The sequence below is a fragment of the Podarcis cretensis genome, assembly GCF_951804945.1.
Source record: "Podarcis cretensis genome assembly, chromosome: 9".
Taxonomy (NCBI): Eukaryota; Metazoa; Chordata; class Lepidosauria; order Squamata; family Lacertidae; genus Podarcis; species Podarcis cretensis.
The window spans coordinates 18,898,133-18,913,424 of NC_137178.1; the positions used below are offsets into that span (position 1 = coordinate 18,898,133).

The 15,292-nt window shown below is 41.8% G+C and overlaps 1 protein-coding gene and 1 long non-coding RNA gene across 8 annotated transcripts in view; one reads left to right on the forward strand and one right to left on the reverse strand.

Moving 5' to 3' along the window:
• Window positions 1-15,292, forward strand: part of GRID2 (glutamate ionotropic receptor delta type subunit 2) — an 847,936-nt gene that overhangs the window by 648,758 nt on the left and 183,886 nt on the right. For all 7 annotated transcript variants that reach the window (XR_013842448.1, XR_013842449.1, XM_079990761.1 and 4 more), the window contains exon 10: window positions 5,573-5,770. Coding sequence is in view for 5 of the 7 variants with exons in the window: in XM_079990761.1 (XP_079846887.1) it covers window positions 5,573-5,770 (198 nt within the window). In the remaining 2 variants the exon portion in view is untranslated. The remainder of the gene's footprint in view (window positions 1-5,572; window positions 5,771-15,292) is intronic.
• Window positions 1-15,292, reverse strand: part of LOC307224488 — a 491,711-nt gene that overhangs the window by 272,136 nt on the left and 204,283 nt on the right. The gene's annotated exons all lie outside the window — the stretch shown is intronic.

The window sequence follows — 15,292 nt, forward strand, 5'->3', positions numbered from 1 at the left end:
CCCATGCTGCTTTGCTCAGTGCTGCTGTGCTAGAGCATCTTGTCTTACAACAGCACATCAAGCACAATGGCAGCCTGGTGGGTGAGAAGAGGGTGCTGGATTAAGACCAGCATTACCAGAATGGAAACAGTGCCCCCTTCCATACACACACAATATGTGAATTAGCATTAAGAGAGCTCTTTATTTTGATCATGAAATGTCTTATGAAACTCTCTTTCCTGAGGCCCTTCCTCTTCATCTCCAGATATATCTTGCAGGGAACAGAGAAGGTGATAACGCCTCTGATTCCTCAGCAGGGAGCCGGTGAACGACAATCAGCAGAAATCACTTCTGCACATTCCCTATAATTTGATGAGAGTGTTTGTGAAACCATTTAGCAAACTCATGTTACCCTAACTGAACTCATGCCCCGAGTAATGAAGTGTCAGTATATTCTTGGGTCTCATAAAAGGCCAAAGGGGGGGGGGAATCCCTCCTCAACTGTCGCTTTGAGTTCTGTTTTCTTTTCCAGCTGTGTGGTCTCACTAGCCATCAACAGATAGGTTCACTTTTTATTCTGATCATCATCAAACATTAGCTAGAAATAAAATAATTGCCCTTTTATCTCCAGGAGAAAGACGAAAAAGATTTTTGGGTTTCGATCTGCATCTGTTATTTGTTGAAATATACCCATGGGGATTAACAATTTCATCGGATTGCAAATTGTCATAAAGACAGTTTCCATGGTTTCGGTGAGAAGCTAAAATATTCCAGCTGAGATTTCCAGAGGGGTGGCTGCATTTGCCTGTTGCAGCAAAACCGAGCAAGACTCTTGTGGCAACTTGAAGACTTAACACATTTATTATTGCCATAGGAGTCCTCCTTCCTCAAATGCATGAAGTTTTATTCCCAGGGGAGTGGCAGTAAGCAGTGAGGTCAGATGGAAAGACAGTGCAAAGAAACTAACAAATAAAGGTTCTGACAGATAGATGTATGTATGCAAAATAAGCCTAGTGGTATTAACTCTTCATAACAGAAGTATGTTTTCGTAATCATCAAACATGTTTGACATGTTAATTAAAACCTGTAGCCCAGTTGAGAAGTATTTTCTAGTAGCCCAGTTACTAGGGGCCTCTTTATACCAGCCTCGGGCTGGCGACACCATTGACAAAATCAAGATGTAATTCTTTCGGTAATTACCGAAGGATAAGAAAGTACTGTTTATGTATGCAACAACAGCAGCAAGAATATTATTTGCCCGGGGATGGAAAGAAGAAAGAGCCCCATCAAAAGAAGAATGGATAATGAAGATGGTGGACTATGCGGAGATGGGGAGGCTGACCAGGAAGATCAGGCACCAAGAGGTTAACAAATTTAATAGAGAATGGCATAACCTTATAGAATATATTAAAGAACACTGTAAAAATCTAAAAAATCTAAAAACGTTAGCAGGATTGACATAGCACTTGTAATTTAAAACAACAAAGGATGAAAATGAAGTATAATAATTTGGATAAAAGCAATTAGATGCAGTTTAAAAAGGAAGATAAAAAGGAAGATAAATTTTGGAAGCCAAGAGGAGGACAGTCCAGGGGTTCAGGGAACCCCATAGGTACTGATATGGACTATGAAACTTTAAAATATTTTTTTTAAAGACAAAATCAAGATGTAAAGCTTTTCCCAGGGTAGAACACTGCAGTGATGCCTCAGTCACTTGCCTGAGGCTTTAACTCTGCCACCTTGGTACCTTTTAAAAGTCAAGCACCATAGTAGGGGATGAATCGTGTGCATCTAGCCCACCAGAGGTTACCCCGTCCCAGCCAGGTATTTATTATTGGCTCCATGTCCTGGTGTTGGTGCTGCTGGAGGCCTGCCAAAGACAAGACCTTAACAGGGAGAAAGGGGACTACTTGGGGGGAAAAACATGGTCTGGCACTGAGTTATGTCCCCCTCCATCAACTCATCATTATCACCAGCTCAAGATTCATTGGTGAGTTGAATGCTGATAGAAGTTCTCCACAAAAGTTGTGTGGCTTACAAGAACTAGTCATAGTCCAAAGGCTGAAAGAGTCCAAGTATAGCTATTGTTTTCATGCTCAGTAAAAATATTAATATCTTGCAATGTTTGTGGGGTCAGTAAAAATATTAATATCTTGCAATGTTTCTTAGAGTAGGAAGAGACCCCAAGGGTCCTCTGATCCAACCCTCTGCAATGCAGCAATCTCAACTAAAGCATCCCAGAAACATGGCCATCCAACCTCTCCTTGAAAAGCTCCAGTGAAGGAGGGTCCACCACCTTCTGAGGGAGTCCATTCCACTGTCAAAGAGCTCTTACTGTCAAAAAGTTCTCCCTTATGTTTAGTTGGAATCTCCTTTCTTGTAACTTGAATCCATTGGGTCAGGGCCTAGTCTGAAGCAGGAGAAAACTACAGTGGTACCTCGGGTTACAGATGCTTTCTGCTGCCTAAGAAGGGGAATGCACTCTGCTATGTAAAGAAACTTGCTAGTGCAAGTTAGGAAGGATATTAATAAACAATACAGTGGTACCTCAGGTTACATACGCTTCAGGTTACAGACTCCGCTAACCCAGAAACAGTACCTTGGGTTAAGAACTTTGCTTCAGGGTGAGAACAGAAATCATGCTCCAGCGGCGCAGTGGCAGTGGGAGGCCCCATTAGCTAGAGTGGTGCTTCAGGTTAAGAACAGTTTCAGGTTAAGAACGGACCTCCAGAATGAATTAAGTACTTAACCTGAGGTACCACTGTAGCTTGTTCCATCTTCCATGTGACACCCCTATAGATATTTGAAGATGGCTCTCATATCTCCTATCAGTCTCCTCTTTTCCAGGCTAAACTTACCCAACTCCTTCAACCGTTCCTCATAAAGCTTGGTTTCCAGATCCTCTATCAACTTGGGAGCTTTCCTATGCACACAAACCAGCTTGGAATACCTTCCTTAAATGGTGGTACCCAGAATTGGACACAATACTCCAGGTGTGGTCTGACCAGGGCAGAACAAAGTGGTTCTATGAGCTCCATTAATCTCAACGCTATACTTCCATTGATGCAGCCCAATGGTCTACTAAGACTCCTAGATCCTTTTCACATGTACTGCTGGCAAGCTATGTGTCCACCTTATGTCAGTGCAGCGGGTTATTTCTGCCTAATTGTAGAACTTGTTAGTTTTGGTCCAGTCCTCCAATCTGTTAAAATAATCTTGAATCCTGATTCTGTCTTCTGTGGCATTAGCTATCCTTCCCAGTTTGGTGTCATCTGCAAATTTGATGGGTGTTGCGCCAATTCCTTAAGCCAAGTTGTTATTAAAGATGTTGAACAACGGACCCAGTACAGAACCCTGTGGCACCCCATTAGTCACGTTTTTCCAGAATGATGAGGAACCATTAGTGAGTACTCCTTAGGCTTGGTCAGTCAACTAGCTACAAATCCACCTAACAGTTATCTATCCAGCCCACATTTTACCAGCTTCTCCATAAGATATCATGGAGGACTTTGTCAAAAGCCTTTCTGAAATCAAATTCCTGTTGTCTGTGTCTCACACAATGGAAACCAGTCTGAACTTCCTTACTTGCCAGCTGTTGCACATTCATTAATGAAATCTTAGAATCTAATACAAAGCTGCTTGCATGCTTCAAACTGTCTTATAAATCTGATGAACAATTAGCATGCACTTTTGACTAACAAAATTCTAATTCTGAATTATGAGCCACTATTACCTAATAAACCTGACAACTGATGTGAATAAATCCATCCTGATATATGAAACATCGTCTCTTAAACCACCCATTTTCCCCTTCCAAAGAGATCCAGGAAACACTGCATAATATATTTGGATTGATAAACTACAAAGATGTGTGTGCGTGTAAGATCTCATTTACTCTAGCTGATCAGATTTATTGCATGGGGAATCTGACACCTTAATGGCTATCACTAATTTATTATTTGCTTTTCTTTAATAAGCACACAGGTTTTCAGTGGCGTAATATTTCTGATATTTTTATTTTTGTATGTGGCAGGGAGTAGTCGCTGAGGAAAACTGAAATGATTCTCCCTTTTCATTTCTAATAACCTATTTTGAGATCATGTTTCATATGATTATAATAAAATTATGTTGGAAGACTATTTAATGGGATCCTTTTGTTGAATAATGTCTACTTTTGGCTGCTGCAGATTGGTAGAAATTTCTTGTTTTAAACTATTGTTATTTTATTTAATTTATGAATTGCTTCCCATGAACTTCGCAAAGCAATTCCACATTACAATAAAATCATATCTAATGCAATTGCTTGTATAAAAACAGTTCAAACAATTTTCAAAAGTTACACATATAAGAGCAGCTGAAACAATTGCACACATCAAAACAATTTCAAATCCAATAAAAATATGGGCTGGGATAAAAATCTCCACTTAAAAGACTTATTGAAACAGGAAAGTTTGCATCTGATACAGATGTTATAGTGAAATGGAGCTTGGTGTCATCAGTGTACTGATAACACCTTGCTCCAAATTGCCCAACAGCTTCATGCAGATGTTAAATAGCATTGGGGAGAGGGTGGTACCCTACAGCACACCACAGAACAGCTATTAGAGAGCCAATACCTGAAATTGCCACTGGAGAGAGGACAAGAACCATAGTAAAACAATGCCCCCAATAACTATCTCACAGTGTCTGTTCAGGAGGAAACCATGGTCAAGTGAAAATAGCAGGGTCCCGCAGAAAGGGGTATTTGCATAGGGGTGGTAGTTATCTCAACCAATGGGTCTTTTTCTGGAGTGGTTGAATCACTGCCTACTTCGAGATGGTCAGGGCCACTCCTTCCCATAAAGATGAATTGCCCACACCTTGGACTCACCCATTCAAACAATCTTGGCAAACTTTAATAAGCTGAGAGGGTCAATGAAACATGCTGGCTTTGTTGGCACAAACTCCTTGTCCTCATTGTCAGGCTGCATCCAATGAAATGGATCCCATTGTAATGCAGCAAGCATCACATATCATGTTCCATCTATCATGATACTGCAGCAGTTCCATCATGCAATCTGTCATGGCAGTACAAGAAAGGTAGGCATGGTCAGATAGAATTTGAACCACTTCCCTGAACTTTGGGGACTAAAAACTTACTTTTAAACATGAAAAATGAATTTCTTAAAGTGCAAAATGCTATGCATACATGGTTCAAAGTTTTTATTCCTTTTCACGGCCAGTCTGGATGGTAGCTCTCAACGTATAGCTTAGGAACTGAAGTTGAGACATAACAACTTGCCAAAGGCCAGCTAAAGGGAATCTTGAAAGATGGTTTGACAGGAGTAGCTGGATTATCTGCTGTGTTTTTAGCAGGGATCCTCATGATGCTGCTGATAGAAAGTTTGATAGCAATTTGACACTGCCCTGGTTTGAATAACAACTGTGGAAGGCTGTGCTGCTATGGAAAGTGGTGCAGTGCTGTAACAATAATTCATAGAATCATAAAAATAACAGAAAACAAGTTTTTGAAAACGTTTCTTTCCATTGCAGTCAGTGCAAAAAGTCATTACATCGCTACAACTTCAGATGCCTCTCTTTCTTCCCTGTTTAGGAGGAGCCATTTGTGATGGTGTCAGAAAATGTTTTGGGGAAACCAAAGAAATACCAGGGCTTTTCCATCGATGTCTTAGAATCCTTATCCACATATCTTGGCTTCACGTATGAAATTTATGTTGCTCCAGATCACAAGTATGGGCGCCCCCTGGAGAATGGGACCTGGAACGGTTTGATAGGGGAACTAGTATTTAAGGTAAGGATGTAGGTAATTATTCCCTTCTAATAAAAAAGAAGACAAATATCTACCTTTTATCTTTTTGTAGTTCCTTCTCATTTACACACCTTGCATTTTGTACTTGTTTTTGTTTGTTTATTAAAAAATACTTGTATAGCACAATTTTATTTTAAAAAAAATCAAAGCTCTTTACAACTATTATATATACGCAATAAAAAAAATCCTCATAAAAATATAAAACAGATCACTAGCTAACTATTACAGCAGATGTTTCTCTTAATTGTCTGCATGAGCGTGGTCATAAAGAAAGGTTTTCAGAAGACTTTAAAGGATAAAATAGAAGACAGCTGCTAAATCTCTATTGGGCCAATGACGCTAAAGGTTCAGTTTTGTGTCTGTGGGCATTTCCATAATTCCTCTTGTCCCACTGCTTTTCCCCAGGGAAATGTAGAGAAAAAATGTAGCTGGGAAACTAATCCAATGCCAAAAAAACTAATACATGTCTAAATTTGAGCTCCCCTCTCCCCAGGCTCCTTTAACCAAGTATGTGTTAACACAGCATCCACTTGTGGTGCAATCAGATTTGAGAATTTCACTAGGGTTAGTGAAGCACCAAACCTCAAACATGTGCTTGAGCCCTCTTTGCCCTCACTTGCACCAAGAAGTCAAACAGAAAGAGCATCAGCAAAAGAAAGCAAAAGCTGCACTCCTAGTATCAGTGGTTAATTTGTCAAAACGAGCTATAAGCAAGCAGGGCAAACTATTCTGGGGAGAAAAATATGGCATGAGCTTTAACGGCTAGCACATTACATAAATAATGCAGAGCACTTAGAGAAAAGTATTGATAGCTATGAATAATAACTGAGGTATACGATCAACGGAAAATGTTTTATTGATGCACAATAACATTTACGTTGTGTAGATGTGTGAATTGGGCACATACAGTCTAATCTGTAATTAATAAGCCATCCATTTCTAATTAATTCTGCATTAAATGTTTACCACAACAAATAAATTAAAGGAAATAAGCATAATATATTCACTCTTCATTTCACATTTGATCCTCGGCATATTTCTCTCCCCTGGACTGAATCTATGCAGAACTCAAGGTTCAAAATAAAGCTTGTCATTTCAGGTAATGGAAACTTACCTTGAGGAAGATGGTTTAGGAATCAGCTGTGTCAGAGATGGGGATACATGTGGAAGTGCCACTTTGACCATGCCTCAAATATTTCATAGAAGCTTCTCAGAACTTTAGCTACAGTGTCCTAGCTATATTATTTTTAGGGGGGGGGGGGGTTGTGTGATTCAGTAGGCTGTGATTTCATGGTTAAGTGAAGAAAATATGTTGAAGCTGTCTGCTCACAACAACATATGACCTTCTATGTATGTATGTGTGTGTGTGGGGGGGGGGTGTTAGGAGAGAGATAGTTCCTCTGGTGGGGGATACGTTGTGCTACTTCTAGGGTAGCTTTTTCACCTTTGGTCCCCACCCTGCACTCAATTATCACCTGTGGCTCCTAAAAGCTGTCAGCGTGCGACAGCAGACATACCCCGGGAATGGCTTAGACTGGCTGAGTAAACCGGGTGAGGGTAGCTGCTGGGTCTCAATCTTTCAGTGAGTTAGGGTCATCCCCTGAATGGGAATAGAGACTTCAGCAGATTTAGCTGGAAAGACCAGTAGTGGGTCCAATGGTCAAGAAGGTGGCTTCTTCACATGCTGTAGAGGGAAGTGAGGGGCAGATGGATCTAGGAATGGGAATGTACTTGGGAATGTAGCCCATCTAGAAGAAGGAAAACTTTCGCGCTAAACTTCCACTGCCTTGTGGAATATATTTGGGAGAAGAAAAAGCTAAAGTCTAATTCCTACACAGATCCAGAGTGGAGTCCCTAAGATGGTTGGATGGTGCCTTGTATGCCTCCTTCTGGCAACTCCTGCAGCCAAACTGGTGCCAAATGCATTGCTCTGCTTTCCTTTGGACCACATCAGAAAAGGCCAAGAGGAGGTCTTGCCTGGGCAGTCCAGGATCTCCATACACACTGCCTGCCCAGGTGTGCACCCTGGGGAGGTAACTTCACTGCTGCTAATGCAGCGGTTTGACTTCACCCCCGGAGACTCACTCCACTGTCTCTTGGGACAGATGGGTGCCCATAACAATGCTCACAGATGTCCATGTGTTGGCCTCGTTCACTTGGCATAGTAAGCCAAACTATGGCATACTGGAATTGTGCAGATGTGCTGGCTCTCAGGAAGAAGCTTGTAGCTGCTTTGCTTCTTCCTTGTCTTTTTAGTGTGGCGTGAGAATTAAGCCAAGGTTTGGCTTAGTGTGTCATCCAGTCCCAAGTTCATGATTAAGCTCTTTGCTCCTTAACCAAGATCTGTAGCCGAAAACAAACCTTGGCTGCAGCTTGTGGTTTAGGAAGATCAAGCTAAACCATGAAGCCAGGTTCAGATGACATGCTAAGCCAAACTTTGACTTAGTTGCCATGCTGCATTGACTGAGCTAAAAGCCAGTGACCCATATAGTCCAGTATCCTGTACTCACAGTGGCCAACCAGATGCCTGTGGGAAACCAGCAGGACCTGAGCACAAGAACACTCTCCTCTCTTGATATTAAGGGAGACAAGTGATCATCACTGGGGAAGGCGTTCCTCAAATGAGGAGCCACCATCAAGTAAGCCCTCTCACCAGTCAGCGTATCATTAAATTAAATAACAATTAACTGATGCTAAAGACAAGAGAGTCCATTATGTTCATATCATCAATTCTGCATTGTCTGGCAATGCAAACCAAATCCTAGCCAGGGTGGGGAAGAATGGAGAGGTGGGGCCACCACATCTGCAGCCCTGTAACCAACATCCGGTGTGGTTCTGGCACAGCAGTCAGGCTCAGACCAGAAGCACTTCCACCCACACATTCAGTGCATGAGATAAGTAGCTCCATGCTGGTGGAGTGATGCTGGCAGAGCACCCCAGCCCAATCCACCACCGCCCCTACTGTCAGTCCAACATGATTGCAGCTTAATACAGTAGCCAGTTCAACCAATTCTGAGCTGATGTTCCGTTGTGCATTGCTTTCTGGGGTGGTGTCTTTGAGCTTGCATGGATGATGGCATTTGAGGATACGCTGAGTCATCAAATTATGCCTGCACACAAATGGTGTGGAAAATAGTAGCATTTGCACGACAGGCTGCTGAGAGCACCTCGCTGAGGGGGCGTGTCAGATTTCAAAGGTGCCACTGCAGGAGCCATACTTCAGGAGGTGGCAGTTGCCATGGCAAGTACAAATTTTCTGCATGAAAATAGAGCAGGGCTTGATGTGTTGCACCTGTGTGGCATTTTCTCCAAGATGTGCGAGAACTCCCACCTTCTAGAGTTCCCAGCGAGACTGAGATGATGCTCCTCTTGTTTATTTAGCCTTATGGTGCAAAGCATTTATCAGTCTGTTGGCCTGTTAAAATTCATCACATTTTCATCATAATTCAGTGATGAATAAGCAACTAAATCAGATATTTTAAAACAGAACTCTGGCCAACTGGAGCTTTTTTCATATAGATAAATATCATAAATGTTTACAATTGCAGTGCAACTCTTGTAGTGCCAAATTTTTAAACTTGAGCTGGGTTGAAGGTTTTTTCCAACATGCTGCTTGCATGCTTTAGTGTTATATCAGCCAGACCTCTGTTATTCACATTTACCCTCTGAGAAGTCAAAACGAATTTCACTCCCCCCACGTCCTGGATTGCAAACACAAGATGGAACTGGGGCAAAAGGTCACAACACAATATAATAACAAGGATCTGCAGGGAGTTAACAACTTGATAATTCCATGCAGGCACCCCTAACTTGAGAAAGAACTGGGAGGGCCTCCCATTTTTCACCATTTGAGCCTTTATAACTCAGGATCCAGATTAGTAAGTAAAAGATTATGTGCCTGCTCGTATTCAAGATGAGTTGGGGGGTTATCTGTGAGCTGCATTCCTCCAATATTAGCCAGTGTTCAGTGGGATTAAACCTCCAGGGCTCAAAGCAGTAGCTATTAAGTGGGGCAGGATGTGGTATGGTGGTGTTGCTTATTTGGCTTTCCAATGACAGGGTCATTGCAGATTACCAAGAGGGGAAGGGGCAAGGCAGAAGGGGGGTCTCAGTCTCAGAGGCAGAGGCAGAGGCAATCAGATACTCCCCTGCTCTGCTTGCACTGTGCCCACCCGCCCATTGCCTCAGCCCCCACCTCTCAGTAACCAGCAGCAACCTTAGCATTTTTCTCAAGTTACAGGTGCCTGCATGAAATAATCAGGTCAAGGTAACTCACTGCAGATGCTTGTTATTTAAGGACATCACGTAAACTCACTATATGCAGACCTACTTTTGTTAAAATTTGTCACCCATATTGGGCAGGTTTTTCCCCATTCCACCTTCAATGTGAGGTGAACTGCTACAAGTTTGTAATTTCCACTTTCTAGTCAGTACGTGCAGCAATCTCCCAGTTAAGATCTGGTGTTCCAGTTGCTGAGTGAAGTTTCCGCTGCAGTGGCCCATGACAAGGCCTTCTTGGTGGTGGTGCCCCCATGATGGAATTCCCTTCCTCAGGTGGCTTGGCTTAGTTTTGGTGGCATTGGGAAGATTTGCAGTTTTTAGGAAATAACTAGATTAGCCAGGCCCTGTTGTACCACTATTGTTGTTGCAACTCTTGTTGGGTTTTTTAATGTTTAATACTGATGCTGTGTTTTTTTATTATTATAGTTGGTTGTATTTTATATGTGGGCACAATATTTGCTGTGTAACTATTGTTCATCACTCTGATATTTTCTGTTGGAAGATCAGCCAATAAATCTGATAAATACTAATAATAGTAATGGTGATGATGATGTGGTCCACATATTTTAACTAACTATGCTATCTCTAATTCTTGTTAATTTTAAAACTAGAAAGTGATCCCTTGCAGTCTATGTTAATAAATTAACTTTATCTTTGATTAATGTTGCATTAAATTTGTTAAGCAAATTGGATGATATGATATGCTAAAAACTGATACTGGGTGATGTTTTCACAGTCAACATAAGAGGCTTGTATGCCCCACTTTATATGTTTATACTTTGAACTGGCACCTTTGCATCTAAATATTGACACAATTGCACATATTTTATCTTCTTTTTTCCCATGGATCACTTAGCAAACCTTGGCTTGTACAAACTGCTGTTTCTCTGATTAATTTTGACAGGATAATGATAGGCATTTTCACATTTCTTCCTTTCCAATTTTGAGCTAATTTGACTTTATTTGCATATCATTAGAAATGCTTCCCTCCAGGAGCTCAGTGACGCCACGGACAACCACTGGAATGCTTTGCACAAGTTCTGGGCAGTCACAACATGGTCACTGGGGTGCCGTGCCTATCAGAAATCAGGCTAGTTCACCTGGACAGTGATGACTGCTCTCACCTTGACTGTGAAGAGTGACTCACATTTTGCTACTGTTTATTTTCTAACAAGTGAAACCTTGTTTTACTCTTTGAACTAATAATGTAAGTGACAAGCAATTAATGTCATTTTGGAAGTGAACCTCAATACTGGGAAAGTGCTTCTACAAAAACATAAATTGAATATTCACAAATGGATAGTTGCAATTGTTCTACAGCAACCTTCCCCCAACCTGGTGCCCTCCAGATGCTTTGGACTACAAGCCCGATCACCCCTGGCAATTAGCTGTGCTGGTGCAGGCTGATGGGAGTTGTAGTCCAAAAACCTAGAGGGCACCAGGTTGGGATACTCTATTCTACATCGTATTTTTAAATCCATAACATGCTTGAACTCATTTTCTGTTCTCACATATGATAGATTCAGACAATTGCTTTTCAACCAGTAGGAGTTCAGTGTGGCCTTATTCCTGCCTCAATGAAATGTTATGGCAGAGATTTAAAAAGCAGGGGGAGGTATGGTTTGGGCTTCAAAGCAATGCAAGTGCCAATCTCACTTTTTGTTGTCCAGATCACATGGTTGTGCAGCTCATATAATTATTTCCTATTGGAATGCCACCCTTCTATTAGCATAGCATAGCACAGTATAGAATAGGAAGCAGCCTTATACTGAATCCATCTACCTCAGTATTGTCTACACTGGCTGGCAGCAGCTCTCCAGAGTTTTTAGTTAGGAGTCTATCCCAGCCTTATCTGGAGATGCTGGGGATTGAACCTGGACCTTCTCAACTCTCGTGTTAAGCTACATCCCTTCGCCAAATTAGATCTGCAGCAAGGGAGTGGCTGCGTCAGTGGTTGCCACTTGATTACACCACCATAGTGCCATGGTGGTACAACCATCTCAAAAAGTTGAGATTTTTGTTTTTGTGAAGGGGCTTTCAGGAACTAAACTACAGTGGTACCTCTGGTTAAGTACTTAATTCTTTCCGGAGGTCCGTTCTTAACCTGAAACTGTTCTTAACCTGAAGCACCACTTTAGCTAATGGGGCCTCCTGCTGCTGCTGTGCTGCCAGAGCCCGATTTCTGTTCTCATCCTGAAGCAAAGTTCTTAACCTGAAGCACTATTTCTGAGTTAGCGGAGTCTGTAACCTGAAGCGTATGTAACCTGAAGCATATGTAACCTGAGGTACCACTGTACAGGAGAAACTGGTGATTTTCAGGTTTTAGTTCCTGTGTAATCAAGTAGAGCTAGGATATCTGAGGGAACCCAATTAATGGAGGTCTCTACTCACCGTTTATTGGACAAAGTGTAGTTTTGCAACTTGTCTAGTGAATGTTGACACTAAAGGCCATTAATCATTCCTTTATGGCATTTTGTTTCCGGGTAGAGATGTATTTGTTTTTGAGAGAATTTCCAGTGGGTTGATCTGGGTTGAGCTGACAGACAGGATATGTATTGCATTTTAAAGTTTTTTGTAGTGCTGCTTCTGATCTGCTGTCTTGTTATAGCTTGGATTTTCTAAAAATAAATTTTGTTTGTGCCCCATTTTGTTCTCCATAATGATGAATAATAATATTACATATTCTCCAAAATTTCTCAGATGAAAATAGGGATATCCCATTCTACATCAGGAAGCTTCTCCCATGTTTTAACTGGCCAAACATGTAGATGTCATATATACATCTACATTGAGCCAATTACAACCTCTCCACCAATCCTACCTCTCAGGACTGTTGTAAAGAAAAAAAATGTGTGAGGGAAGGGATTGTGTACAACACCTTCCACAGATAAACAGAATGAAATAAAATTTTAACTGTAAGCTGCCTCGAGTCCCTGTCAGGGGAAAAGGTGGGCTATTAATAATAATGGAAACGGTGAGAATGCTATTGAACTCAGTGGGTCTTACTTCTGAGTGAAAACGCTTGGGCCTGCAGTGTAAGGCTGCCCAGTTTTTACCCAGTTAACTGGGACTTACTTCTGAGTAGACAATGTAAAGCTCCTTTTACAATAAAGGAATCAACACTCCCTGTGTTTCATAAGAAAAGAATTTAAAGTAGATTGGTGACCTTTCCTTCAAAATTATAGGAAGGACTTCATATGACGCGGCAGCTAAAAAAGCCAATGGAATTCTGGGCTGCATCAATAGGAGTATTGCATCTAGATCAAGGGAAGTAATAGTGCCACTGTATTCTGCTCTGGTCAGACCTCACCTGGAGTACTGTGTCCAGTTCTGGGCACCACAGTTCAAGAAGGACACTGACAAACTGGAACGTGTCCAGAGGAGGGCAACCAAAATGGTCAAAGGCCTGGAAACGATGCCTTATGAAGAACGGCTAAGAGAGCTGGGCATGTTTAGCCTGGAGAAGAGGAGGTTAAGGGGTGATATGATAGCCATGTTTGAATATATAAAAGGATGTCACATAGAGGAGGGAGAAAGGTTGTTTTCTGCTGCTCCAGAGAAGCGAACATGGAGCAATGGTTCCAAACTACAAGAAAAAAGATTCCACCTAAACATTAGGAAGAACTTCCTGACAGTAAGAGCTGTTCGACAGTGGAATTTGCTGCCAAGGAGTGTGGTGGAGTCTCCTTCTTTGGAGGTCTTTAAGCAGAGGCTTGACAACCATATGTCAGGAGTGCTCTGATGGTGTTTCCTGCTTGGCAGGGGGTTGGACTCGATGGCCCTTGTGGTCTCTTCCAACTCTATGATTCTATGATTCTATATGCCAGCATCACTATTCTCTTCATTTAGTGCAGGTATTTTATTTTCAGAATAAACAAGACTCCATTTTTGTACCTATGCAAACACACACAGAGACCACTTCTAATTGTTCTCTGAGACATGGAGGAGAGGAATAAGGAAAACCAGGACAGCTTCTGTAATTCTGGGTCTGTCCCTGAAAAATAGGGACACTTGGAGGGTATTAATTACATTGTTAATTTTATTTATGTTCTTACATGTATAGTGTTGGGATATGAGTACTACGCAGCTGCAAACTAGCTCGGTGTTTACATCACATGATGTGGCTAGTCCTTGGAAAGAATGTTCCAGGCAGTTCACAGGGATTTGTTCTGTGTGTAATATGAGACCTTCCTGTTGCGTGTGTGAAGGAAGTCTTACTGAGTTGCTTGGAGGAGACTGAACTGATCGGACATGTTTTTGTACAGATGTAAAGTCAGAAATAAACCGTAGAAATGTAATGGACTTTCTGGCTCTCTTCTTTCTCCTGCTGGTATGCAAGGGGAGAAGGGGGTGTGCATCTTCCACGCTGGGAGATGTCGCCTATCAAGACCTCTCTGGACTGCCGTGAAGCCAGCCAGGGGAGGACACCGGAGCCAAGCCCCAGGAGCCTGGAGAAGGGGCCAGCCTCTCCTGAGGGGGCATGTTTTCCAACATATAGTTCACCTTTCTTTTGTCAGGGATTTCCAGAATGGTGTGCATGTGGTTCTCAGGCACCCACCTAAGCACAGATCAGAGCCAGGCCAATCAGATTCAGCAAGGTGGTATCCTCATACATCTTTCCCAAAGCCTATTGGAAATTATGTATATTGTCCAGGAAATGTGCACAATGGCCTCTTCCTGGAAGGATTATTTGCACATTCTCCATTAGGCCTGGTGAATATGTGCAGTGGTCAATTGTTATGCACATTAACCACTCAACTTAAATTCCCACATATATAATGAGGCACTTGGATTTTTCTAAAATGAAATCATGGTATATGCAAATATTTTAATAAATAAATGTCAGTCTTCAAGCTGCGGCTTCGAGATTGAATGTTTAAATATTCCTTGTACATGCACAAGTACCATATTCAGACTCACCTTCTCCCTGATATGCTAGGTTAATGTACCAGTATATGTAGTATTTTTCTCATGATAGAAAAATGTTGGTCCCCTCAAGCCGATATGTCCAGGAAAACCTTTAGTGATCAATGGGCCTGAATATATAGAACAGTCAAAGGGGATCCATTCCTCTTTCCTACACAGACCATTCTGGGAGACTTTAGATGCTGGATACATTTCACTTTACAGAGTGGCAAGGAGGATACATTGCCAGAGATGAAAGAAAATCCCCAATGTTCAATACAGTTGTATGCTGATTGATCAGATCCAACCATTCACACA